This window comes from Taudactylus pleione, unplaced genomic scaffold, assembly GCF_031769625.1.
Source record: "Taudactylus pleione unplaced genomic scaffold, aTauple2 ptg000223l, whole genome shotgun sequence".
Classification (NCBI taxonomy): Eukaryota; Metazoa; Chordata; class Amphibia; order Anura; family Myobatrachidae; genus Taudactylus; species Taudactylus pleione.
The window spans coordinates 2,807,106-2,835,000 of NW_028284625.1; the positions used below are offsets into that span (position 1 = coordinate 2,807,106).

General features: G+C 39.7%; 1 protein-coding gene across 2 annotated transcripts in view; it reads right to left on the minus strand.

Annotated features, from left to right (window-relative positions):
* Positions 1-27,895, minus strand: part of LOC148517309 (potassium channel subfamily T member 2) — a 1,089,312-nt gene that overhangs the window by 400,613 nt on the left and 660,804 nt on the right. For both annotated transcript variants that reach the window (XM_088478860.1, XM_088478861.1), the window contains 2 exons: positions 20,123-20,206; positions 16,654-16,748 (listed from right to left, as the gene is read on the minus strand). In XM_088478860.1, coding sequence (XP_088334986.1) covers positions 16,654-16,748; positions 20,123-20,206 — 179 coding nt within the window. The remainder of the gene's footprint in view (positions 1-16,653; positions 16,749-20,122; positions 20,207-27,895) is intronic.

Below are 27,895 nucleotides of genomic sequence, written 5' to 3' on the forward strand. Positions count from 1 at the left end.
TGGTTTTATTTGTTAGGACGCTAGGAGTGCCGTCTATTTCTGCTATATTTATTCTCCTCTCCCTGCAAGGAAAGGTAATGAGGAGGGCACCGGGCGCAAATTACAGACATCAAAGCATTTGGAGTGTCGGTTTATGGCTGTTTTAATATATATAGTATATGCTATATACTATATGCTATAGTATATGCTATACACACAAAACCTTTTTGGGGGAGGCTTTGGCTTACATTAAGGAGGGGTTGTGGTCAGTTAACATATAAGTAAAATGGTGCCCCATAAACTATATATATATAAAATGCCACAGGCAGCACACTCTGTTTGCTTTCCTCCCCCCCCCCAGAAAAACAGTATTTACTGCACACATCAGTTTTATTTTTCTAGCCTTTACATGACTATTGAAGAATACTAGAAATGCTAAGGTCCAGGCAGTCATATGCTGCCTGCAGCTAGAGGTGGAAATATCTTCTTCTGCTCCTTGCGCTGGTGAAGCCATGTCTGAGCTATTTGCACATGTGATGCTGAAGAGTCTGAGAAGCGCAAACCACCTCCTCTGCTTCTTATAGTCTATGCAAATGCTGACTATTGGAGGGTGAGACGTGGCGGCATGCTAGTACAGGTTGAGTCTACCATATCCAAAATGTTTGGGACCAGGGGTAATTTGGATAACGGAATATTTTGGAATATTTGCATATCATAATGAAATATCTTGGGAATGGGACCCAAATATACACACAGAATGCATTTATGTATTATATACACCTTATACACATAACCTACAGGTAATTTTATACAATATTTTCAATAATTTTGTGGCACAAGCAAAGTTTGTGTACAGAAATTAAATTAATTTATGTTTCATATACACCTTATACACACAGCCTGAAGGTCATTTTATACAATATTTTTAATAAGTTGTGCCTTAAATCAAAGGTTTCATTATCTCAGTTATGCCAAAGTAATTCCGTATTTTGGAATATTCCGTATTTCGGAATATTTGGATATAGGAGACTCAACCTGTATAAGCTGAAGCATGTTATGGAGTGACAGCGATAGGTTGCGGTCACAGATAGGTAGGGACCCACTCTTTATATAAAAGTCAGTCCTCAAACCTAATTACAGGGCAAACTATGGCTCACAAATGAGATCCCTATATATATATATATATATATATATATATATATATATATATACACACATATATGAATAATTGCACAAACATGTGAATATGCATATATATATATATATATATATATATAAGTATATGTGCACACATATATATATATACACACATATATTAAACAATTTTTTTTTTAACATTCATTTTTATTACATTTTTTTGTTTTTTACAGATGAAAAAAAAAAGGGTACAGAAAAAAGAAAAGGAAAAAAGGGGTAGAAAGAAAAAAACATGGGGGGATACAGGCAATAAGGAAAAAAAAACATTAGAAAAATACAAATAAAACATTGCATTATATTATACCAAATATATAATATCAATCAAAATCAGTGTATAATATATACTGATACAGAAAACACTCCACAACTGTAATAAGCAAACCAAAATACAGAGCCCGTCAAAACCTTGAAATATCAATTTGAGTTTAGCGGAAGGCATGGACCCACTGTGATAAATTCATGCCAGCTGAACTATTAAACAATCTTTGATCAGAAGGATCATACCTTTTTATCAGGAACAGCACGGAGATTCAGGCTGAAGGATTAGCAGCAGCCAACAGGTCACCCCCGTCAGCAGTAACAGCCCTTTCACAATCTCAAGGGCAGCCTTAACGGAGCTGAGGCTTTCTTTTCCGGCTGTTGGTACTGTGGAGTCGTGGCGCTGTGTGATGTCACACAGCGCAGAGAAGGCACAAAGGGCAACTGTGCAGCTCAGGGAGGGTTTATGACACCTTTTACTGTGCTGCCATTGTTTAGAGTATAAAGCCCAGTAATTAAGGTATTTGAAACCTTGGAAGGCGCGTCGGCTTGGCGGTAGGGTAGGGTGGGGATTCAAGTGGGCAGGGCGTCAGGTTGCTGTGGCAGACAGGAACAATATTTTTCCTGTTTCCAGCAGCACACAGCAGGTCCTGCAGGTGGCAGGCCTATTTTAATTTGGGGCCTGGAGCTGTAGCTCCACCCCATTGTTAATCCGGCCCTGAGAATGTGTAGCATGTGTGTTCACAAAGTAATGACATCAACAAGTGACAAAAAAATCCTTACACACATCTTTACATTTATATGACCATCATATTAAAATATACAGGTACTGTACAGTAGAGTAGCTGAATTAGTTGTAGCTAATTAAGAGGGAGATGATCACACCATCACTGCCCTCAATATTGTTTACACTGATTTCTTTATAATCTGCGTCTTGCACAAATACTTTAAAACAACACAGTCTCAACATAAAGCCACTCCTCCTCTACCAGAGAACCCTGTCTTAAATCTGACAGCTGCTATGGCCGATTTCAGATGCATTCAAAGGGACTTCATACATGTTCAAAATCTACAGGTGTAGCAAATTAACACACAATGACGATGATGGTTTAGATACTAGTGAATTCTAATTAATGCAACAAATTGGGTATTGGTGATGTCTTTGAGAGAATGGATATCCATTTCATACAAATGATTAGTGCATTAGAGGAATTGACAGGTTCTGTCAAAAAACTTACAGTATTTATAAAGGAATACTCTATTTTCCAATTACGAGATGAATTGTTGGCACACAAATAAGAGTAGGTCTACCAGCAGCACATAATCAATATCAGAGTTAACTACTCCTCCTATATGAAGTGTCCACACCAAGGGTGGCAGAGGTAGAGGTTTGAATTGCAAGCACTAAAGTGAAACAAACTCTAAAATAGGAAAACAAAATTAGTTTTAGTATTTAAGTTTTGTCTACATTTTCAAATGTTGTTGCTAAAAATAAATGTGAAAGGTAAAATGTTGTTAAATTATAATTTTTACCTCCTGTGTTTTATCCACATTACCTACCTACTGTAACATGAATTGGACCATTTTGAAGTAAGTACGGATTCTGCAGTAAAAAAAGCAGGAACTATATCAGCCACCTTTATAAGGGCATAAAGAAACATACTACCTACTGTATCAATACATCTGAATCTGCTCTTTATAGTCTAAATGTATGTTCTATCACACTCATAGGGCAGTGTTCAATTAGTTTAGCACCCACGGAAAAGTTTTGTCTGCCGGATTTTTCGCCGACATCACGTGTTTGTGACGCAGAAACTTATCGTGCGCATCCCTGCTTTCCGCCATATTCAATTTAAAAACAGGCAACAACGGCAAGCGGCGATTGTAGAACAGGCGGAAAGTACTGTCAGACTTGGGGAAATCAGCCTTAAACCCCAAAAAAGATGCACTAACATTGGGGATCAATGTAGAAGTGTTGCAATGGCCCTAATAAAACTAATTGGGGTACTGAAGTTGTTTAATATCCTTGTTATTAGCGTCCTTGCAAAAGTGGTGAAGAATGGCATTAAGCAGTATTTTTTGGTGAAAATAAGTAGTCCCATCAAATTTGGGGTTCTTGAAAATGGGTACTAGCATAATTTAATGTCTCTAAAGTGAAGTTTTAGAAAAGTGAAATTCCTCCGTCATACAAGCACCTGCAATCCCAAAAATACTTGGCCCCTTCTTAGAGCACCCCCAGAAGCTTATTTCGCTAGTTTTTGAAGTTGTCCTCCCACTTTTGTCATTTTTGCGCCCAATTTCAAAAGCGTTTTTTGGGGGATCCTTGAATTTATTATTTTTTTGGAGGGGTGATTTGTCCTTTGGGGGGGTCTACCAAGGGTTTTGAGTGGTTTCCCAACATCTTCACCACAAAATATAGATTTTACACTTTTTTTCTCCTGCTATCCTGTGGAGAAAAAGTATCATCTATTTCAGTGCCTTGACTTTCTGCATAGGCGAAAACGGAATGGAATATAATAAGGAGTAAAAAAAAAAGGCGATATTTTCACTAAAAACCAAGCGAAAACGGCTTTTCGCTTCAAAATTGAATATGGCCCATAGTGAGAATGGCCCTGATCCTGAGTCAGATGCAGCTGCAATGTCTGATGCAGGGGAGCGTTGTTCTTCTTCTGTGCATGCATCTTATACCCCTTTTACACCAGAGCAAAAAAACGGGTTATTGCAGGGTCAACCCGGGATGCTCCTTGGTGTAAAAATATATGCAATAAAAAATAAGCACAAATAGTTTACAAATATAATTATACATATATATATATATATATATATATATATCTATATATAGTCCAAATGGCTCGGCACTCGCGACTCTTCTGTTGCTGTAAATGACCTGGGTGCTCGCACAAGAAATGGCATAGGAATTCCAGGAGTAAAGTCACTGAGGGTGACAGGACACATGGCGTCACACCAGGGTTTCGTCAGGAATACAGTACAAAGAAACAATTAAAACACACTTACCTATATACCCCACCCCGTGCATGCTGAAGATGCGACTGCCACTGAACAGCGTTCACGTGACCGGAGGGCGCGAGTCACACACACAGTGACGTCACTTGATTCACCTCCGGAGGTTGTCAAGACAACCTAAGACGCTTCTGCGGCCATTGGCTGTCTGAAAGACGGCAAGGAAACAGACACATAATAAAATAACATTGTTGACATCACAGACTACAAACAAGCTTCAGACACCATGATAGTACATAAAAAACCAGGCTGTTACAAATGTCCATCCTGTGTGACATGTGGTTATTTACATACCGGCTTGGAGCTTGTTACCTTGGAGCATGCAAATTACTCACAGAGGCAGCTGTGACTTATATTTTATAAGCAGTTTGTAGAGTAATGCCTCCAAAGAATTGGTACCTTTATGCTCCAGTTCTAGTCATCCGAGTATCTGGCTGTTTTGGGTTTCACCCAGTTAAAGTGCACTACCAGCCATGGCGATTCACCCGCTCGGGCCCCATTGTGGCAGACGGGGATCCGGATCCTTGCAGCATGCACCGGCGGAGGGCTGTATGTGCAGTGTGGAGGGTGATGATCCCATCAGGTTACAGTTGTGGAGCATGAAGCCGTAATAGGCTATGGCTTGACGCGTTTCTCAGCACTGTTGTCGTTTCTTCAAAAGCAGTCTCTGTCTGCACAGATTCACAGTTGCAATTAAGGCACATGGGAGACAGACAGTCTAAGACTGTTGTGACAATGTATTGGGTATTTCTGAGCAGTGACAGTGAGGTGACTAACTGGCCTCAGGAAAATTTAATCTTATGGGTATGTTATGGGAGTGTCACAGGCATGTCGATAATAGTGTTGGCATACAGAATCATTTGCATAGGAGTCAATATTCAGACTGATAAACTGCAGTTGCCATAGGGCTGGTGCAAGTTTCGATGATGCACCTGATGGTACAGATGTGTTGCTCAAGTTGCATCAAATAGTCCCCTCTCATCACTTGTACATCTGCGTGTGAGTCTGTTTCTGTATATGAAGTGCTACTATGCAGTGGCCACAGCTTTTTATCATGACAATTTCCATTGTGCTTCATTACATACTGAGTCGCATAAAGAAATGCAAGTGTCACATCCCAAATTAATCAGTGCAGTATCCTGGTGCATTTAAGTCACATCACATTGAGGCTAATTTTCAACTGAAAAAGACACAAGAAAGAAGCTTGGTGCAAGTCACATGGGACCTGGTGGCTTTTTCACACCAAATATCTTGTGACACACAGCTTATTGAGACGAGGGGTATATTTACTAATGGTCAATTTGGGTCAATTATTGGTCGATGTTTAGGGTCTAAATCACACATTACTTAGATATGATTTTTTTACATTGTTTAAATAAGATGTCAAAAATCATGTTAGTAAATGTGCGATTTAGACCCCAAAACACGCAATTGACCAGAAAGCGACCCAAATTGACTTTCAGTAAATATAGCCCTAAGTGTATGAGGACACACCTGTACCTTTATAGACACACCAAACAGTATTTCAGAATCTGAATATGTCCAAATTGGGCATATCTGTCCATGCATATTTGGAGGTATGAATGGACCCCAGAAAAAGGGCTTTGTAGCAGTATTAGCATAAAGTTGCAGTCACACCTGCAGCAAAATACTTAGAATCAGATCCAATATGTGCCTCATTCACTTGGTATTGAGAAGGAGTATGTGGAATCAACAGAGGTGCACTGGCCTGAGGAGATACCAATATTCTAAATCACCTGGAAATACATATAAAATATATATTAAATTTAGTAACATGTGAACAGTATAAAATAAATTGCACGTTCAAAGTAATGATTGTTATTACGTACCCAGGATCCATCTTTCTTACATTTCCATGCTTTATACTTGTATAGAAAAATCTAGCACAGGAAGTAGAATTCATGAACTGCATACTATAGCTTTCCACTACACTCATGGTATGCATGTGTTCAGGTTGCATCACAGACCATCTGCACATTCAGAAAATGATAATGATGGCAGTTGCAGTGGCGTCCCTCCCAGCAGTGACACTCGGTGTGGTGAGGGTTGTAGTGTGCGCAGCTAAGCCGTTTACCAGGGAAAATGGGGCATATCCTCCTGGCCAGAGGGTGTGGCCTCACAAGTGGCATGATATTCTTCTTAGATGTGATATTCCAGATAATGGAGACAACAAATCCATAAATGCACAAATATTGTAAGACACTCCTCTCCGAGAAGATTAGAAGATCTTTGTGCTCCAAGACAGTGCCTCCAGGTCCCAGGATCCCTCACCAGACTCTCCACCAACACGTTTAAACTCTTAAAAGTTCTCAATATATATATATATATATATATATATATATATTTATACAAACACAATTCCATTTACCTGTGGCACGCCACTTCAAAGAAGCAAATCATGGATTGGCTACACTTTGATATTTCATGATAGATTATGTACAGGAGAGCCCAAGAGGTGTTAATAGAGGCCATGCATTATTGCATAAGGAGGATCAAATTAACTGGAATTGTTTAAGTTAATTATGTATATTAAGATATGCTGTACATTAATGATATTGGACCCTGCCTGTGTGTCACATTTAACATTGATGTAGTCTTTCATGTACCTATGCTTTTTTACAGTAGTGTAGCTTTCCAGTGTAAATTCCATTGATTTATCTCCTATAATGTATTATTTTTAGAATTACCTGATTGCATTAATTGCCTAAAATTAATCTTGTATGTATTAAGATTACGTGTGCATGTGGGTGTGGTTATTTACTTTAGTTAAGTAGCTATTTTATTTTTCCAACTCTTGCATGCAGTGACATGGGGTGGTGCTTGCATCTGTTGTGATGGGGTGCGTCAGCAATGTGGTAATTCTTGCGGTAACATCATCTGCCAGATGTCAGCTTCCCTTGGTTCCTGGAGATGAAGATGGTAGTGGTGGGGTGTAAGTACACTGATTCTCTCCTATATAGATTGGGTAAGTGCCTTGAAACCTTGACTTGAAAAAATTGGAATATATTGCTGTATATATACAGTACTGTACAAAAGTTTTAACCAGGTGTGGAAAAAATGCTGCAAAGTAAGAATGCTTTCAAAAATAGAAGCGTTAATAGTTTATTTTTATCAATTAACAAAATGCAAAGTGAATGAACAGAAAAGAAATCCAAATCAAATCAATATATGGTGTGACCACCCTTTGCATTCAAAACAGCATAAATTCTTAAATTCTTATAGGTAGTCTTGTAACACAGTTTGACACCTCTCTGATGTATTGCATGATGGATAAGTACCTGCCTGTATTTCTCAGCATTGAGGACACCACTAATCCTGACCAGATCCCAACTCCATTTGCTGCAATGCAGGCCCAAACTTGCAACGAACCTCCACCATGCTTCACTGTTGCCTGCAGACACTCATTATTATACTGCTCTCCGGCCCTTCAGTGAACAAACTGACTTCTGTTACAGACTAATATTTGACTCATCAGTCCAGAGCACCTGCTGCCATTTTTCTGCAGCCCAGTTCCTATGTGTTCATGCATAGTTGATTCACTTGACCTTTCCACATTGAAGTAATGCCTGTTGGCAGCAATTCTTCCATGAAAATCACTTCTGGTCAGACTTCTCTGAACAGTAGATGGGTAAACACTGGTTTCTGTCAGTTCTGAACTGAAAGGCTGGAGAGCAATACAATAATGAGTGTCTGCAGGCAACAGTGAAGCATGGTGGAAATTCCTTGAAAGTTTGGAGCTGCATTTCAGCAAATGGAGTTGGGTATTTGGTCAAGATTAATGGTGTCCTCAATGCTGAGACTTCTTCACAGTCACCCTTAAGGCAGGATGAGGATCAGGCAGGTAAATACATTTTCTGGTTTTTGATTTCTTTTTTCTATAAACACATTCAGCACTTTACATTTATATATGTCTCTATTCTTTAAGGACCATCTTCAGCATGCTATTCTGGCAGTCAACAACAGCAGCCTTCTAGCCAGACTCAGGCAAAACAATGCAGACAATTGGCCCATACACCTCCATGTGCCAGCCATTTGGTGAGTATCTGTAAAGGAGAATAAAAATGTTTCCATTTTTTATCAGGCAAATGTCATTTTAACAGCATCACACACACACACACACACACACACACACACACACACACACACACACACACACACACACACACACACACACACACACTATTAACTTAGGGGGTGTTGTATGAAACTTTTTATTTACTGGCAAAGTGGCACAGTAGAGAATGTAAACATAGCAAATAATCTGCATCTACTGTACCTACTGGTTATGGGAAATGTAAGAAATGGGCCACTTTAATAGTATTTTCATAGCTTCATACATTAACCTCCTAACATTTGAAACACAAGTCCAAACACCTGCACATTGGCCTGCCAAACTCTTTTGTGTTGTTGGGGGATCGTGTCATAATTGTTGAAATCATAATTTTGTACCACACTCCACAAATGGCCATTGTTCTATGTGTACTGTTGCATTTCATTCTTTCACACATACTCCCCTCATTTACTGCTTTAGTTCCAGAGTGATGAGCCAGTAAGGCCAGAAACACCATGCCCACCCAGCCCGTGCTTACAAGAGATGTCTAGAAATCCAAATGCTGATGCTGCATCTGCCATCCTCATCTCCATGGCTGCTTTCAATGACCATCATGTGAAACAGACACACAAATGAGACAGTTGCTACAAATGAATCGCCATTTGTGTAAACATAACAGCAGCCTCACCGTTATCAATGTCAGCATAATGCAGCTGATACTAGTGGAAACATTAATTTTAATATTAATGCTAATCTTGAAAATGTCCGAATAATGGAATCCAACTGTGTGCTTGAGGCACAAACCAATGCAAACATTTCAAGAGAGCTTTTTAAGAATGTACAAAAATCAAATAAATGCAATTAGGGATATGAATGTTAACATTACCTCTTTAGGTAGAGAAATATTTACCCATTTAGAAGAGCCTAACCTGCACCAACACCTCCCTGCCTTGGGCCCACACCCCGGTGGTGCTTCAGGTCCAAACCAATTTACACCCTCCTCTACACAGCCTCCCAAAAGAAGACAATAAACCTTAGAGTCATAATTGAAAAAAAAATTGTTTGTACTTTTTACATACATAATAATATTTGTTTTATTGTTCATGGTCTATTGAAGGCATTTGTGTATGATTTGGATGAGCACTATTTAAAATTTTCCTCCCCAAACACTCTATGATGTTGTAGAAACAATAAAAAATTAAATAAAACCAGATTTGATTTTTTTTCATCTTTTAATGAAAACTTTATCAAAATGTTTGCAGGTATATAACTTAATTGATTACACAATGAACATTAAATTAAGGGTTAAATAAGGTAAATTCTTTAATAATTCAGAAAGTTAGTTACAACACTTATATATTGGTCATATAGTGTGTACAATACTTGTCCACACATGTTGAAGGTCTGCTGAAATATATAATATGCAGCATAAAAAGAGGCAACCTAAAATTAAGGTAGTTTGTCATGTTTGAGAAACATACATTCTAGGCTGATGGGTTTAGATGAGAAAAAGTGAAATTAATGTTACATGATAAATGTATGGTATTTAGTAGTACAAATTATTTTTTAAACACTTTATCACACCTTTCAACAGGAGACATTGCAGGAGAGGCAAATGCTCTGTGCCCTAATTTCCATCTTAAATTTGCAGGACATCACCTGTTGTGAAACACCTTGGTTAAGCAGTTCACACCAGGTGATGTGACACATTATTTTACAGTTAAGTCAAGAATCAGATAATTTGGTCCATACTCTAATGGGTCAGGTTTGGAGGTGTGTCATTTTTCAGCTATTGTGTAACTTTTAAAACATTACAAACCAAATTGTTAGTCAATGTTCAGTTATAAAGGTTGTTTAATATACTTATAGGTGAAATATGTTACAATCACTGAAGTCCTAACCTGCTTTCCATTGTCTGTGCTCACATATTCACCAGATGTAGCCCTGCCTGCTCTCTGTCTATTGCATAATCTGGTGGGGGAAGTTGTTGTAAGCACATATTTTACAACAGACAGCAGTTGAAAACAATATCAGTTATTTTATCAAAGGCATATAGCAAAATACCATCAGAATTATCAAGACAGTGGAACCGAGATTTTAATAGTCCAAATGTACATTCTATAACAGATCTAGTGGTCTTATGTGCATCATTATACCTGCACTCATCACGACTATCACAAAGTGACAATGGAGTCAGCAGCCAGGAGAAACAGCCATACCCCGAATCCCCTGTAATGCAATTGCAAAAATGCAAGTGAAGGTTAACATTACAGAATTTATAGGTGTATAGTAACAATGTAACCATAGCAATGTGTACTTACCCAGCAGCCATCCTTCCAGCATTTGTCCCACCTCAAACTTTGCATAGATAAATGACTGACTGGGGATAAAGGTATCATGACATGAGCCAAGATAGCTCACCACAACACTCATGATTGTTTTATATCACAAACCACTTGCATGTTGGTAGAATGCCCATGATATCTGTTCAGGTACATGTAGTCTCAGCCCTATGTGTATGCAGTCTATAGCAACCAGGACATTTGGCATAGCTGAGATGCTAGAGAAAGCTTACCTGACATCTTGCCACTGTGACTCCTGGCTAGGGAAGCAGATATAGGTGTAGGAGAGGGTCTGGAGTGTTTCTAGGACTTGGGCCAGGTAGCAGGAGAATGTGGTTTGATATATTATAACCCTCCTTCCATCACTGATTGAAAGTTCCCAGTAGCAAAAAAGTGAAGAATAGACTGCAGTTTGTGTAGGCCTAATATGGCTCATGTCCATGTAGAATCTGGCACAAGGTGAGTTTTAACGAAGTCATACAGGTGCATTAAGTTGTTGCAGTTGAGACAGAACATCTGGATGACTTCATCATCAGACACTGCTTTGAGATGTAACCACCCTTGGAAGAATATAGATACTGTTACAGAATAGTAAATGGGTAGCGCACTGGAGTGATTGTGTCTGCAGTTGGCGTGCAGCTTAGTAAAAGAGATTGTCCAGTTCTCTATTATGGTAGGATACAAATATTGTACAGCGCTCACCCTTAGCAGATGTATATTATTGAAATGGTGTACTGAATGAAATAAAGAAATGGTTGTCAGATATACAAACAATCGTGGATTTATTGAAATACTGGTTGTAAAGTATTGTCCACACTGGGATAACAAATTCCCAGTGCCCTGAGGTATGGTGTTGCATAAAAACAAAACAAAACAAAACCAAAAACAAAACCAAACAGAAAACCAAAACCACATGGGCAAGTGTCCTACTGGAAAGTCTGTGGCCTTCCTACAATTGGATGGCCCCTGGAGGGATTGTATTACTGGTGTACTCAATCTGTGGTACTCCACACACAGTAGAGTCACTAACAGTGCTGATAATGAGGCCCAAATGGGATGGACCTAGTAACAGCGTCCCGTTACTGGTCCCTGCAATGATAGAGCAAAGAGTTCATGGTGGCCGCTTGCGGTGCCCGGGTTCCCTTCAGGACGGGACGCAGCAGCTGTGTGGCAGTGTGGCAGGGATCCCTGGCAGGCAAAGCTGTCAGAGTATGGGGCCTGTGCCGCATACGGTTGCTGCGACACCGGGTCCCGACTGCACGCCTGCCTGTGCCGACTAGAGATGGAGTGACCCAGCGTCGACCTGCCGATCTTCGCCGGGTACCTCCTCCTCCCAGAACTGGGACTCACCCGACTCTTGCCACATCGCTGCCGGTCTCCATCTTCTGTCCTCTGTGGTGGTCTGCACGGTCCTGGCATCAGCACGGCTCCTGGATGTTTCGCACTCGTCGTTACTTCCGGGTCATGTGACTGCTGATGCCGGTGAGATGAGATTCAGGAATAAAGTATTGGTTACTTGATAGGTGGATAGGAGATGTTGTGAAAAGAATATAGGCCTATGTAGGCCCTGCTCATTCATCTGTTCTGTTTCTTGATTCTGGACCATTTGAGTCAGCTAGTGCAATCCACATAAAAGAAGTGTCTGTGCCCACATGGCAGAAAAGCCTGTCTGAGCCATGTTTGGAATCACAGACAGTGCTGCAGATGATTTGGGTGCCTTTGATAAGCATTATTCTTGAGACTATCCTAATTAAATGGTTTTCACATGCAAACATGCCACTGATTTGGTAAGCTATTAATTTCATGCATTGCATTGCGATGGTCATGTTGTCCAACGCGATTCTCAGTAAATTGTGATTTGCATTGATGGTAATGTTAATCATACGATGTTTGGTCCAATGGTGACATGCCATGATTTGGAGTGCGAAGTCGTGTTTCACATACAAAAACCCTGCATGTTGCCCTCTAGTAAATTCGCAAGTTTGCAAACTCATGGCTTTATCACTGAAAATCACCAAATTACACAAACACGATTCTTAGTACATTTCTCCCTTAGAGTGAGAAGCAAGTGCTTGGAAAGTTACAGGAGATGCATTACTGTGTTTGGCACTCACTTTTGACCTAGACTTGTTTCTACTAGTTGAATGTTGAGCAAAAAGTGGGCATGGCATGATAATGTCATTGCCAATATGGGGGGTGTATGGAATGTTAGCTATTTTCCTTCTTTTGGTCAAATCATCAATGACATTTCTACTGCTAGTCTCGTCACCATGAGCTGAGGTTTTATTCCAAATGAAGTATGATTTACTGCATGTGATTCGATTAGAAGCTAGTTTGCAAATGTGAGTTTGTTTTATTAAACTTGCATACATCACATGAATACGTGCAAACAAGTAATGAGAGATTCAATTAGACAAGCCAATTTGCAGGATCCACAGAGAGGTGACAAAACTTTCATACAAAAAGTGACCTAGAAGAAGTGCATGAAAAAGTATAGAAACCATTCTGGACCCCAAAAAAGTGGCAACCGAGATAGAATGACCATATAGAAGGTTATTAGAGGACAAAAGAAAGTACTGGAGGTTCTTAATATGTACCAAATGGAAGATTTATGCACTCTTTTATTATTGGTGGAAAAATTATAACAAGCAAGTGTCTTTTTATCAAATTAAACACTTTCAAGCATTTTGGGGGACAGAAAAATATCTGGAAAGTGATTTTTCAGTGTTTTAATAATGTTTGGTAAAGAATTGAAAAAAAAAAACAATTTTTAGCTCTCATCTGCAAGTTGTAAAACTGCTCTGCCATCACTGCAATATCTCGACATACTGTATCTGTCCCACATCATTTAACCTATTATTGAGCTTTTCAGAGAAATTCAACTGAATACTTACGTCTTTATTGTCCAAATGATGCTACTTAAACCTTTCCAAGTGCATGATTATTCATTAATAGGGGTGTATAATTGACTCTGCACAGTGGGCCTGATTCAGACTTGGAAATAAAGTGAGATATCTCTCTCAACTGATCATCTTGGTGAAACCGTGCTGTACTGCAGGTTGGGCAGATTTAAAACGTGCAGAGAAATTTAGATTTGGGAGGAGTGTGTCCAAACTAACATCTAACTTGTAGAGTAATAATAAAGCTGTGCAGTATTTGTGGGCTACATGCAAAAGCAACCAGTATTTACCCTACATGTAAAAAAAAATATGTATTTACACCCCTTGCATTGCAATATGGTTTATTCAAGTTCACAGTTGAGGGAGATATCTCACTCTATCCCCAAGTATGAATCAGGCCCTGTGTCTTAATTGTCCTACCTTTTCACCTGCTCAGGGGGATGCACTCACAAAATCGTGAATGTTTTAAAAAAGCGATGTGAGTTTGGCATTGAATTGCAAACACAATTCAATGTGCAAGTCTGCTGTGAGAATAGTTCACATGACTCAAATCACACCTAATTGAATTAACGCTAAGTACGAAGATACATTTTATGGTTGTGTTTTTTATTAACAGTGTTGGAAATGTTAGTATATATTATGTAATTTGGGGAAGCAGATCAGCATAGTAGTTGCTACTTTTGCCAATTTATAGGTAAACTGTGAGATACTGTAACTCAGCACACAACATTTTTTTAGTTATCTTGGGAATCATATGCATTTGAGAAAACATCGAAAATTAAGTTTTGGATCCCACAAGTAGAGATTATTTATCCCCAGTGTGTGTCCTCCACATAATTATGGAGAATATAGTAATTTAATAGTCCCACTTGGGAAGTCTTATTGTAGAGAAAAGTTATTGTGGAAAGACTGTTCATTTATCTTTATCTTCCTAAATAAAAATAATATAAGTGAGAGATGCCGAGAAGACAGCCCCTGGGGATCGATACTGACAGGCAGTGGTCCTTCTTCCTTTGCCTACATACGCAAGTGCCAAAATGGTAAATGAGCATCCTTACAGTGCCCTTATACTGTATGTAATTAAAAAAGCACAAACACAGAATTAATGGAAAATCAGCTTCATTGGATTGGATTATGCGATCAAAAACAAGCGAGATCAAAAATTTCCAGGAAAATGGTGTCTTCCCTCATTACAAGGTCCAATTATGTCATGTATATTCAAGTAATCGCTCAGTACAGAAGCGGTATAAAATACCGCTGGCCGCATGGCCGGGAGTTCGAATCCCGGCAGCGGCAGGCAGACAAATGAAGAGATCCCGGCAGTGGCAGCCCGACAGCACTGGAAATCCCGATCGTCCGTAGGTGAGTACTTACTAACCTAACCTAACCCCCCTAACCCTAACCCTCCTTAGGGGTGCCTAACCCTAACCTCCCCCCTGTGCCTAATCCTAATCCCCCTCTAAGTGCCTAACCCTAACCCCACTTTTCCCTGCTGCCTAAACCTAAGTCCCCCGGGGTGGTGCCTAACCCTAACCTCCCCCTGGGGGTGCCTAACCCTAACCATCCCTCCCCTAGCCTAACCCTAACCCACCCGGGGGGTGCCTAACCCTAAGTCCCCCCCCGGGAGCCCTAAACCTAACCCTCCCCCCCGGCTGTCCGCTCGCGGTGCCCAGCATCCCTTCGATCGGGATGCCTGGCGCCAGTCTCTCTGCGTCGGAAAAATGACAGGCGTCTAGATTTAGACGCCTGTCATTTAACCCTCGCCGGGATAAAGCTGTCGGGCTTACGTCAGCCGGCTTCCCGATTGCATCCCCTCAGTACTACTCAATTCCACAAAATTAATTTCTGTCAGAACCACTAATTTCCAATTTTGATGTGAGAATCTCTAACCTAACATTATATTGAATGTCACATGTAATGATTCCAAGAATGAATTTACTATTAATCAGATGTGTAACTAGACAATTCCACTGAAGCACAGGTATAAAATTACATCTTTGGATACTTTGCCCTCTTCCTTTATTGCCTGTTAGATTTAATTGGAGTTTATATATAATAGTCAGAGAGCTGCAAATGTTTAAATAGTAAGAATCATGATATAAACTTTTGTTCACAAACAAAACTACAATTTCCCTTGTTTGTTTTGTCACATTATTAATAAAACATAATATATTATTTTAATGTGTTTATTTATTTATTGCCAGTTATTTATATAGTGCACACATATTCCACAGTGCTTAACAGAGAATAGTTGGCCATTGACATCAGTCCCTGCCCCAGTAGAGCTTACAATCTATGTTCCCTATCACATGCTCACACACATACACACTAGGGTTAATTTTTTTTTTTTATGCTTGGAGCCAATTAACCTACCAGTATATGTTTGGAGTGCGGGGGGAAACTGGAGTACCCAGAGGAGCACAGGGAGAATATACAAACTCAGCACAGTTAGGACCGAGGTGGGAATCGAACCCACGACCTCAGTGCTGTGAGGTGGTAACGCTAACCATTACACCATCTGTGCTGCCCTAGTTTATCTGAAATGGACTTGCTGCAGGTCTAAGCTACAGTACGCTATGATTTTAAAACACATTATAATTTAAAACACAATATAAAATACATCGCAGTTGCTAAACAAACTTTCAGAGCACTAACAGTAAGAAACAAATACAAGATATCTAATCAAGTTTTAAAAAAGCACAAATTAAAAGTAAAATTTCAAATTAGTTAATAAATTGCAGCAATCATTTCAATGTTATTTTTGAATCAAAAATAAACTAGTTATATAATTACTAAATTCAACAATTTTGAATACATGATTTCAATTAGAATACTGTATAATAAAATACATAATGGGAATATAAAAAAAATATAGTAGACTTACCAAGTAAAGATAAGACATAATAAAGTAGATATCAAAATTAGAACTTGATTAAACATTGCAGACTGTGTTCTTTGTATTGCTCTGTGAAGATCATTCTAAAACAAGCCAAACAAACAAACAAACTGTAGGGAATATATTACTATTTTCTAATAAAATTGGTTTGGAAATAATACCAGCTTAAATAGTAATTATTGATACACATTGAAACTTTATGAATGTTTGACTGATTATTTGGCTACGTGTGTGTGAGAGTGTTTGTGTGTATATATATAATATATATATATATATATATATACACATCACCCTCAGCATATCCAAGGAAGAGTTCCAAATTAGGAGAGATACCAGCACTCCAATATAATGCAGTAATCATAAATCCATTTTTTCTTGAAGATTTGGTCCAGATTGTTCAGGTTGGTTTGATGAATCTTGTGGAGTGAAATTTTCAATTAGTACTACAATTTTTCAGTTGAATTGAGATCTGGACTTTGATTTGGCTATTGTAGAAAACATTGTCAATTATCTAATTGGTGCAGGGTGTGCAATGCATATGGGCCTCTGGGTCCAGTGGGGCCCACATCAGACACCCTACTCCAACAATTATACTTATCTCTCTGGTGTCCCCCATTAATCAACACTGCAGTATGGCAGAAATCACTGGGGAAATAGTGTGGTGGCCATGTGTAATAGAGCAGTCTCTGAGACCATGACACGGGCACCATGTTTCCTGTGCAAGCGCCGTAGACTCTGGCACAAAGCAAGAATCTTCTGCGCTGCCAGAGAAAAAGGGGCCTCTCCCCTTTAAACTACTTCTGGTAGAACACTCACCTTTTTTGATGTTCAACCACACAAGTGTTGTTTGGCCTTGTGCTTGTGATTATTTTCTTGCCAAAAGGTGAACTTTCTTCAAAGCTTTTGCCAAAGTTGTCTATCAGACTGAAGCAGGTTGGCATGCAGAAATACCCTGAATCTTATACCATCAGTCCTTTCAAAAATATGCCCAATCCTCACTGAGAAAAGGCTTCCCCACAACATGATGCTGCCACTCTATACTACACTGTTAGGGTGGTGTTTGCTGATGAAGGGGCAATATCAGGTCTGTACCCTTTTTTAAAACAAAGCTCCATTTTTGTCTGTTCTGACCACAAAACCTTATCTCATATTTTAGCTGTCCACTGATGTTTTCTGGCAAACTTCAGACATGTATTTTGTTGCATAATGTATTCTATATAGCCATCCTTCCATACACGTAAGTTGTTTGCAAAGCTCTTGAAATTTTTGACTTTCACAAAAGTCTCAGCCATGTAACTCCTTCAAAATGACTCTTTGTGTCTTGCCCTACAATTGTCCCTACTGCTCTTGCAACACTACGTTGCTGGGTCACATATTCACACTGCGCACAGAGCCTGGTTTCAAGTGTATAGGTGCAGATTCATTAAAAAGAAAACAAAATATATAAAAAAAATCAATACAACTTTCAGAAGAAAAACATACATAATGGTGGTCAGATAATTTTGCACTGATTGGTATATTGTGAAAATTCTTAATTCCTGTAAAAAATGTCATGAATACTGTACACAAAGCAGAGCTAGTGTAAGTATATCTGTAGTTTTGCAGGAGTATTTAATTGTTATTTCCTTTTAGCTTTATTTGGAAATATAGTCTCATATCCATTGTATTTCTTGGCACCTGTATTCTCTGCTGCACTTACACATGCTGCAGTTGTCTGATCTAAGCTAATACAATAGAGATAGAAATGCCATGCCAATTCACACATTTAGAAGCTCACGATAAAATGATAGTTAGCAGTGAGAACTGGCAACCAAAAACTACATTCATCCTCTACATAAGCACACAATTTTTTCCAATAAAATATAGAAATATAAGGGCTCATCTATAGGCCGATGCAATTGCACTCACAATGAGTCTGATTCCAAATCAAACGCATGTCCAAATACATATTGTCCTTGCTCATCTAGCCTCAATACGCTATGCAGCATGCTATGTCTGGTGTGAGTGAGCCGCCAGGTGACGTGCTACACTGCTAGTGTCAATGCAACTAGGACGCACCAGGAGACTGTGATGATTCATTTGATATTTGACACTTTTATATCTGTGTGACGGAGTCTTTAGAAACTTGTAGAAAAAAGCTGCTGCTGCTGCTGCATCACAGCACTTCGCTGGCTGATTGAGAGGCTCAGTCGCACACAGATATATGTGTCATATACTGTATCAAATTAATAATCACTGTCTCCTGGTGCATCCCAGTTCCATCACATTGGAGTTAGATGCATTTTCAACAAAAAAAAAAGATTAAAAAAAAACCTCCCAACGCTAGCAGAGACTCACGGGACCAGGCACGCCGAGAGGAGCCGTTTGGCATGACTACAGCAAAGAAGACTGGAGACACATCTGTATGGATGCAAAATGTGATTTTTAGCAAATTGCACTTACACCGTGCCATGTATATGTACATTGATGGAGGATCCATGTATGGCCACTTCTCACTGTCTGTCTCTCAGGTAACAACCATGTAAATGTACACATATATCCATTTTGTAGGAGTGTCATGGGCATGTAGCCAGACTTCTGAGCTATTTTTGAGGAGTGTGTATGACAAAAGAACACTACTTTTAACAATTATTTTGCATTCAGCATGGAGTTGGTGTAAGTGCTGATAGTAATGTTGATGGTTATCGTAACAAAAAAACTGTGCAATGTAACAAAATGTATGAAGCCCTACCGATATTTGCATTAGCAAAAGGCATTACATCTGTCTGCACTTATGGCTGCTCTGCATCTGACTATGGACCAGGCCAGATGTATGCAAGGAAAATACAAATGCAGAAAAAAGCATATTTATGTGCATATGTTCACTTGGAAGCATATCAAATTCAATCAGCTCAAAAACACGTATGTCAGACTCAACTAAAATGTATGCTCATGCTAAAGGCACATTTTCAATATAAAATTTAATTAAATACAACTATAAAATACAAATAAAAAATAAATTACCAAAAATTGAAATAAAAATTAAACTACGCTAAATTATCAAACATTTGTTGTTTTCCCCTTTAAAAAACAAATTTCTATTTTCTTTCCTGCAATAGTTCAAATGGAAATGTCAATTGTGTAATGTAAATAGATACCGAAGCCATGACTAAATGTAATAAAATGCAATTTTTAAGTAGTTTAGGCTGAAGGAGTCGAGATACAATTATCCAATCAGATGTGAGTAGCTAATGCTAGTCGAAGTAATCATAATTGTTCATACTTCATGATGTTTGTCTACGCTTTCCAGCCAAATTCCCCATAAAGCAGACATAAGGTGACAGAGGTCAATGATACACAAACATGTATATAGGAAATGTATATGTGTTCTTGCGCTTTACAGAAATGTGGGTCTTCAGCTATGAACATAATGTATTTTCAACTGTAAATGACTCCCATAGTCACATTTCATACTTACAATCATATTTTCCAAAGCGTGTTTAGCCAGCCAGCAGTTTAAGAAAACAGGAACAAACAAGTTTCTTAATGGAGGCCAGAATATCTGCAGAGAAAGTATGAAAATATATGGTCCAGTTTGTAATACAATTGATAAAAACAAAATTGTTCATTTATATAAAATGTAAAAATGAAGTTGGAAGCCTTTTTCTTGATCACCTTCTGAAAACAAATAGCCAGTAGATAGTATCTAATATTTTAGAAACAAAATTATGTCTGGTCACGTACTTTAGATTTGACTTACAATACCACAAAAAATAGCATTCACTTCAAATGCCATGACAGGGCATAAGCAGTAAAAACATCACTGGCATGACCATTGGTTACTTTGCTCAGAAGTATAAGATGTTGTTGTTTGATATCTAAAATCATACTACTTAAAAATGCATACGCATCGCAGGATGGATGAGCGTGGTTACATCTGTTTCTTATTTATTATTATTCTTTATTTATATGGTGCAATAAGGGGTTTGCAGCATCTTACAAAGTACATAAGCAGAAACAGTATGAACACAAAAAGAAAAAAAGACTCACAGTACAAAACATTGCAGAACATGGACTACAAGGTTTATAAGCATTGCTCCCAGTGGCGTCCAAGGGGGTGTGGGGGGTGCAGGCTGCACCCAGGTGTCACCTGCCGAGGGGTGACAGCAAGGTGCAGACTGACACTCCCTCACAGTGACAGGAGCCGGGTGCTGCACTGTAGTATTAAGTGCAGCAGCCGGCTCCTGACACTGTGAGGGAGCCGACACTGCAATACAAGCAGTCAGCACCCCCTGCACCCTCCCCCCCCAATAATAATAAGAACGGGACCACGACGGGGGATCGGGCTATGAGGCCACGCCCCCATCCTGCGAGGTCACGCCCCTGCCCTGTGAGGCCATGCCCCTTATTGGGGCACACGTGGCTATGCCGCCCTCAAAATGTCCCTCCCCGGACCGGGTGACACCACGGGGAGGGACGCCACTGATTACTCCATTAGCAATCATTATACCCAAACTAGAAGCATAGACTTAACTTAAAGGTTTGGTGATGTTGTTACAGTAGCAGTGGGAAGTAGATGATCATAAAAGTGAGTTAATCAAAAACAGTTGAGGGAAGAGGGCTCTGCTCATGAGTGCTTACAAGCTAAAAGGGAGTGGTGAAACAAATGGAAGAGACTGTGAGCAAGGAACATGGGGCTGTGGGATAGTATGAGAGCTGGAAGGCTTTCTTAAAAAAGTCGGTCTCGGGAGCCCATTGGAAGCTTTGTAGAGAGGTGTAGAGTCTGGTTGGTAGAGGGAGGGAGTTTCACTGTGATGGGGAGCAGCACAGGTAAAATCTTGGAGGTGGTAGTAGAAGGAAGTAATCAATTGGGAGGAGAGAAGGCAGTTTGTGGAGCAAGGAGGGTGGGTGGGAGAAGAGTTCTGAGATGAATATAGGAGAGGATTGATTGAGGGCTTTTTCTTTTGAGTGTGAGAAGTTTGAATTAGGTTCTGAATGGGAATGGGAGTTAGTGTAGGATCTGTAAGAAAGTGGATGAAGATGCAGTATATTTGGAGAGGACGATTAGCTGTGAAGTAGCATTGTGGACAGATTGGAGTGGAGAGAGGTGGGAGACAGGTAGGTCAAATAGGTGGAGGTTACAGCAGTCTAGAGATGACCAGTGAGTGGTTGTTGGTCTTAGTTGCCTCCAATGTGAGAAAGGGTCTGATCCTGGAAAAAACTTCAGGGGTGGAAATGGTAGGACTGTGAAAGATACTAAATGTGTGGTTTGAAAGAGAGGGTGGAGTCAAGGATAGCTCCAAAAAAACAAACGTCGGCAAGAATAGATGGTGATGCGGTCTATAGATAATGTAATTGAGTGGGGTGAGGCTATTCGAAATGGTGGAAAGACTATCAGCTCAGTCTTAAACATAATAAGTGTAATAAAGTGCTGAGACCTCAAGGAGGAAATATAAGAGACAGCTGCAGATGTAAGGCTTGATGTACAGTACCTGCAGTAGTCTTATGTTAATCGCAAAGTGTGCTTGTTTCCATCTGTGGTTACTGCTCTCATTGGCTCAGTTAATCAGCTCTGATTAGCTGGCTCTCCTCTGACTTGCTTTAGAAAGTGATGCAATTGTAGCATTTGTTCTACTACATAAGATGCATTTTGAATTATATTGAATAATACTGCTAAAGTAGAAGATTCTGGATGCTTATGCTCTAAGCACCTATTCTATGTTTGAATGCAGTTCTTATGAAGAGACTGCAAGGTGACATTAACTTCATTGACTGTTTTTTTTAGAGGCTGCAGTCGTGTCCTTATATTAAGGCTGCATCTAAAAAACGGATTTCTCCATAGAGAATTCTGGAGGGGGGGCAGGGTGTTTAAGGGGCTACACCTCAAAATATATAGGAGGTACGGACCTGAAATTTTGTATGGCCGGGTAGAACTGTCACTGGGTGCTGCATGCCAAATTTCTGGGCATAAACATAAAAAATGAGGATTTTGGAGTAATCTAAATCTCCAACTGTCACATTTTTCTGACATTGTCAATTAGGAACCCATTTCTGTTGGAGTCTATGGGGGATTTTTGGGAAGGCAAAACTCAAGTTAGGGGTGGAATTTAGACTTGGGGTTTGTTTTATTAGGTAGCTATGGTGCCAGGGTACATGCTTTTGGGGTTCAGGTAAATTAGAAGCTTACAGTTTGGGGGGTGGGTTAGAGGGGTGCACAGCGCAGCTGCCGACAGGATCAGTCACCGGCTGGCACATGGATGTATTGACAGCAGCATGGTAGCTCAGTCTCCACTGTGCTCACAGCAGCCCAACAATGAGTTAACCCCTTCAACACCCCGTGGCCCTCTCTCTCCGTAGGTGATTAGAGCTGCAATGCAAAGGACTGCCCTTCTAGAGATGTGGGAGCCAAAAGAGGTGGAGTCGGGGCAGGGGGCGAGGCTACACAGTACTGTCACTGCCAACAGCCAGCCCAGCAGCATGCAAGAGAGGAGAGCACGGTGGAGCTGGTGTGCTGACTAACCAACACTAATGTACCCTGCAAGGTGAGTGAGAGAGAGGGGAGAGGGGGCACTATATTGTGTGTATGATTGTGTTTGTATAACTGTGACTGCATGTATGTATGTATGTATGTATGTATGTGTGTGTGACTGTATGTTCAGTATGTGTGTGTGTAAGTTTGTGGTTGTGACTGTATGTATGTATGTGTGTATAAGTGTGTGCCTGTATATGTGTGTGACAGTATGTAAGTGTATATGTGTGTGACAGTATGTATGTAAGGGTATATGTGTGTGACAGTATGTACGTGTATACTGTGTGTGTGACAGTATGTATGTAAGTGTATACTGTGTGTGTGACAGTATGTAAGTGTATACTGTGTGTGTGTGTGTGTGTGTGTGTGTGTGTGTGTGTGTGTGTGTGTGTGTGTGTGTGTGTGTGTGTGTGTGTGTGTGTGTGTGTGTGACTGTATGTATGTAAGTGTATACTGTGTGTGTGTGACAGTATGTATGTAAGTGGATACTGTGTGTGTGTTTGAAAGTATGTATGTAAGGGTACATGTGTGTGACAGTATGTAAGTGTATACTGTGTGTGTGACAGTATGTATGTAAGTGTATACTGTGTGTGTGTGACAGTATGTAAGTGTATACTGTGTGTGTGTGACAGTATGTAAGTGTATACTGTGCATGTGTGTGACAGTATGTATGTAAGTGTATACTGTGTGTGTGACAATATGTAAGTGTATACTGTGTGTATGTGTGTGTGTGTGTGACAGTATGTATGTAAGTGTATACTGTGTGTGTGTTACAGTAAGTATATAAGTGTATACTGTGTGTGTGTGACAGTATGTATGTAAGTGTATACTGTGTGTGTGTTTGACAGTATGTATGTAAGGGTATATGTGTGTGACATTATGTATATAAGTGTATACTGTGTGTGTGACAGTATGTATGTAAGATGTAAGGGTATATGTTTGTGACAGTATTTACAGTCAGGTCCATAAATATTGGGACATTGACAGAATTTTCATATTTTGGCCTGTATTCACCACCACAATGGCTTTGAAATGAAACAAACAAGATGTGATTTAACTTCAGACTTTCAGATTTAATTTGAGGGTAATTACATCCAAATCAGGTGAACGGTGTAGGAATTACAACAGTTTCTATATGTGCCTCCCACTTTTTAAGGGGCCAAAAGTAATGGGACAAACTAAACAATCCTAAGTCTAACTTTCACTTTTTAATACTTTGTTGCAAATCCTTTGCAGGCAATTACAGCCTGAAGTCTGGAACGCATAGACATCACCAGACGCTGGGTTTCATCCCTGGTGATGCTCTGCCAGGCCTCTACTGCAAATGTCTTCAGTTCCTGCTTGTTCTTGGGGCATTTTCCCTTCAGTTTTGTCTTCATCAAGTGAAATGCATGCTCAATCGGATTCAGGTCAGGGGATTGACTTAGCCATTGCATAACATTCCACTTTTTAGCCTTAAAAAACTCTTTGGTTGCTTTTGCAGTATGCTTCGGGTCATTGTCCATCTGCACTGTGAAGCGCCCTCCAATGTGTTCTGAAGCATTTGACTGAATATGAGCATATAATATTGCCCGAAACACTTCAGAATTCATTCTGCTGTATTTGTCAGCAGTCACATCATCAATAAATACAAGGGAACCAGTTCCATTGGCAGCCATACATGCCCATAACATGACACTACCACCACCATGCTTCACTGATGAGGTGGTATGTTTTGGATCATGAGCAGTTCCTTTCCTTCTCCGTACTCTTCTCTTCCCATCACTCTGGTACAAGTTGATCTTTGTCTCATCTGTCCATAGGATGTTGTTCCAGAATTGTACTGGCTTTTTTAGATGTTGTTTGGCAAACTCTAATCTGGTCTTCCTGTTTTTGTGGCTCACCAATGGTTTGCATCTTGTGGTGAATCCTCTATATTCACTCTTGTGAAGTCTTCTCTTGATTGTTGACATTGACACATATACATCTACCTCCTGGAGAGTGTTCTTGATTTGGCCAACTGTTGTGAAAGGGTTTTTCTTCACCAGGGAAATAATTCTTCTGTCATCCACCACATTTGTTTTCCGTGGTCTTCCGGGTCTTTTGGTGTTGCTGAGCTCTCCGATGCGTTCTTTCTTTTTAAGAATGTTCCAAACAGCTGATTTGGCCACACCTAATGTTTTTGCTATCTCCCTGATGGGTTTGTTTTGATTTTTCAGCCTAATGATGGCTTGCTTCACTGATAGTGACAGCTCTTTGGATCTCATATTGAGAGTCGACATCAACTGATTCCAAATGCAAATGTCACACCTAGAATCAACTCCAGATCTTTTACCTGTTTAATTGATAATGAAATAACGAGGGAATAGCCCACACCTGTCCATGAAATAGCTTCTGAGTTAATAGTCCCATTACTTTTGGCCCCTTAAAAAGTGGGAGGCACATATTGAAACCGTTGTAATTCCTACACCGTTCACCCGATTTGGAAGTAATTAGCCTCAAATTAAATCTGAAAGTCTGCAGTTAAAGCACATCTTGTTTGTTTCATTTCAAAACCATTGCGGTGGTGAATAGACGCCAAAATCTGAAATTTCTGTCAATGTCCCAATATTTATGGACCTGACTGTATGTAATTGTATACTGTGTGTGTGTGTGACAGTATGTATGTAAGGGTATACTGTGTGTGTGACAGTATGTAAGTGTATACTCTGTGTGTGTGACAGTATGTAAGTGTATAGTGTGTGTGTGTGTGTGTGTGTGTGTGTGTGTGTGTGTGTGTGTGTGTGTGTGTGTGTGTGTGAAAGTATGTATGTAAGCGTATACTGTGTGTGTGACAGCATGTAAGTGTATAGTGTGTGTGTGTGTGTGTGTGTGTGTGTGTGTGTGTGTGTGTGTGTGTGTGTGTGTGTGTGTGTGTGTGACAGTATGTATGTAAGTGTATACTGTGTGTGTGTGACAGTATGTATGTAAGTGTATACTGTGTGTGTGTGACTGTATGTAAGTGTATACTGTGTGTGTGTGTGACAGTATGTATGTAAGTGTATACTGTGTGTGTGTGACAGTATGTATGTAAGTGTATACTGTGTGTGTGACAGTATGTATGAAAGTGTATACTCTGTGTGTGTGCCAGTATGTAAGTGTATACTGTTTGTGTGACAGTATGTAACGGTATACTGTATGTGTGTGACAGTATGTATGCAAGTGTATACTGTGTGTGTGTGTGTGTGTGTGTGTGTGTGTGTGTGTGTGTGTGTGTGTGACACTATGTATGTAAGTGTATGCTGCGTGTGTGTGACAGTATGTACGTATGTGTATACTGTGTGTGTGTGACAGTATGTATGTAAGTGTATACTGTGTGTGTGACAGTATGTAAGTGTATACTGTGTGTGTGACAGTATGTATGTAAGTGTATACTGTGTCTGTGTGACAGTATGTAGGTGTATACTGTGTGTGTGTGTGTGTGTGTGTGTGTGTGTGTGTGTGTGGCAGTATGTATGTAAGTGTATACTGTGTGTGTGTGACAGTATACACGTAAGTGTATTCTGTGTGTGTGTGACAGTATGTATGTAAGAGTATACTGTGTGTGTGTGACAGTATGTATGTAAGTGTATACTGTGTGTGTGTGTGTGTGACAGTATACATGTAAGTGTATACTGTATGTGTGTGTGTGTGACAGTATGTAAGTGTATACTGTGTGTGTATGTGTGTGTCTGATGGTATGTATGTAAGTGTACACTGTGTGTTTGTGTGTCAGTATGTAAGGGTATACTGTGTGTGTGACAGTATGTATGTAAGTGTATAGTGTGTGTGTGTGTGTGTGTGTGTGTGTGTGTGTGTGTGTGTGTGTGTGTGTGTGTGTGTGTGTGTGTGTGTGACAGTATGTATGTAAGTGTATAATGTGTGTGTGAGACAGTATGTAAGTGCATACTGTGTGTGTGTGTGACAGTATGTATGTAAGTGTATACTGTGTGACAGTATGTACATAAGTGTATACTGTGTGTGTGACAGTAAGCATGTAAGTGTATACTCTGTGTGTGTGACAGTATGTAAGTGTATACTGTGTGTGTGACAGTATGTATGTAAGTGTATACTGTGTGTGTGTGTGACAGTATTTATGTAAGTGTATACTGTGTGTGTAACAGTATGTATGTAAGTGTATACTGTGTGTGTGACAGTATGTACGTAAGTGTATACTGTGTGTGTGTGACAGTATGTACGTAAGTGTATACAGTGTGTGTGTGACAGTATGTATGTAAGTGTATACTGTGTGTGACAGTATGTATGTAAGTGTATGCTGTGTGTGTGTGTGTGACAGTATGTAAGTGTATACTGTGTGTGTGTGACATTATGCATGTAAGTGCATACTGTGTGTGTGACAGTATGTTTGTAAGTGTATACTGTGTGTTTGTGACAGTATGTATGTAAGTGTATACTGTGTGTGTGACAGTATGTATGTAAGTGTATACTGTGTGTGTGAAATTATGCATGTAAGTGTATACTTTGTGTGTGTGACAGTATGTATGTAAGTGTATACTGTGTGTGTGTGACAGTATGTAAGTGTATACTGTGTGTGTGTGACAGTATGTAAGTGTATACTGTGTGTGTGACAGTATGTTTGTAAGTGTATACTGTGTGTGTATGACAGTATGTAAGTGTATACTGTGTGTGGCAGTATGTATGTAAGTGTATACTCAGTGTTTGTTTGACAGTATGTATGTAAGTGTGTACTGTGTGTGTGTGTGT